The sequence below is a fragment of the Telopea speciosissima genome, chromosome 10 (assembly GCF_018873765.1).
Source record: "Telopea speciosissima isolate NSW1024214 ecotype Mountain lineage chromosome 10, Tspe_v1, whole genome shotgun sequence".
NCBI classification, from domain to species: Eukaryota; Viridiplantae; Streptophyta; class Magnoliopsida; order Proteales; family Proteaceae; genus Telopea; species Telopea speciosissima.
In genome coordinates this window covers 18,704,681-18,706,431 of record NC_057925.1, presented here as the reverse complement: position 1 = coordinate 18,706,431, position 1,751 = coordinate 18,704,681, and the positions used below count along the sequence as shown (strand labels likewise).

At 42.1% G+C, this 1,751-nt stretch overlaps 1 protein-coding gene across 1 annotated transcript; it reads right to left on the bottom strand.

Moving 5' to 3' along the window:
- Nucleotides 1-266: 266 nt before the first annotated feature.
- LOC122643371 lies at nucleotides 267-1,085 on the bottom strand. Its single transcript, XM_043836996.1, has one exon. It carries the CDS (start codon nucleotides 1,083-1,085, stop codon nucleotides 267-269), a length of 819 nt encoding a protein of 272 aa, XP_043692931.1.
- Nucleotides 1,086-1,751: the final 666 nt, after the last annotated feature.

The following is a 1,751-nucleotide window of genomic DNA, read 5'->3' as shown; positions in this document are numbered from 1 at the left end:
ATGATTCTTTCAGTGCTCAATCCAAACTTGATTTTCTCGACTCCTGGGCGCTTTCGGCTACTGCCAAACACCACTAAACAGCTTAAAAAGGGCTCTTTAGCATCATTTGCTCCATCTTCACAAGAATTCACCTAAAACCTGAAAACACAAACAAAAACCTTGAGTAGCTCCGTTCCAAGTATAAAAATGCATGCTTTATAGCCCTAAGATTTCACACATAAATGTGCTCAACAGATGCCATCATAAGACCTTTTATACAACAGGCTTCATTGGAGGATGAATTGAGTGGCATATTTCCATAGATGTCTCTTCTTTCTTTTCGAGAAATGCTTGGGGTACCTCCTTTCTCTGATGTAATCAACAATTGGGGCATACCAAGGTCTTCCATCCTCAGTGAGCATATTGACTGACTCTCCATATCCCGGGCCAGTCCTTCTTTCTATCAAGAAAGGCCGGATCCTATCCCGAGGATCGCATTCCACCATGGATGCTAAAGTAGCCAAGGCATCCGCAAAGCGATTGCTATCTCTAGGCAGGTATTCAAAAGAGATTTCTTTGAAGCATTTGGCCAGTTGTTCCAAATATACTTGGTAGGGCTTTAACTTTTCGTCCCTAGTCCTCCACTTCCCTTGAGTTTGACAAATCACGACGGATGAATCTCCAAAAACTTTGATCTTTTCCACTCCTACAGATAATGCCATCTCCAAGCCAATGGCACAAGCTTCGTATTCTGCAATGTTTTTGGTGCAACTGAACTCTAGACGGAATGCCATTGGTAAGTAAAAGTCTTCAGGGGTTACAAGTAAAACTCCTGCCCCAAATCCTTTTTGATTCGCGGCTCCATTGAAATACAACTGCCATTCTTGATCTTCTGCCACATGACATAAGTCTTCATTTGGGAAAGAATCCTCTGTCGATCGTGAGGCTGACCTTACAGGATACGCCGCCAAGTGATTCAAGATAGCTCGCCCTTTTATGGACTTTTGGTTGACATATGTTATGTCGAATTCTGACAGCAACAACAACCACCTGGCCATCCTTTCAGTTAGTGCCAGTTTCTCGAAGAGATATTTAATTGGGTCCATTCTTGAAACAAGCTTGACCGGATGTGAGATCATGTAATGCCTTAGTCTCGTAGTTACCCTAACCAAAGAAGTACACGTCTTCTCCGCTGGAGTATAGCGAGTTTCGTACTCTAGCAATTTTCTACTTAAGTAATAAATCGCATGTTCTTCCCCATCTCTCGGATCTATCTGGGCCATCATTGACCCTATTGACGTTTCCTCCACCGATAGGTATTATAGCAATGGCTCACCTAGTATTGGCGGGACAAGTATAGGGGGACAGACCAAATACTCCTTGATTTTCATGAAAGCATCCTGACACTTACCATTCCATTCTTTTGGTTCCTTCTTTCTCAAAAGCTTGAAGATGGGCTCACATGTTGTAGTTAAGTGAGATATGAATCTGCTAATGTATTGGATACGGCCCAGAAATCCTCATTCTTCTTTCTCCATCCTTGGTGGCGGCATTTCTGTGATGGCTTTTATTTTATCAGGATCCACCTCTATTCCTCTTTCACTGACGAGAAATCCCAATAGCTTGCCTGCCCTTGCTCCAAACACATACTTCTTAGGGTTCAATCTCAACTTATATTCTTTTATTCTTTCAAAGAATTTTCTCAATGCTGCAAAATGGCCTTGTCAGTCAGTTGATTTGACTATCATGTCATCAACATATACTTCCACTTC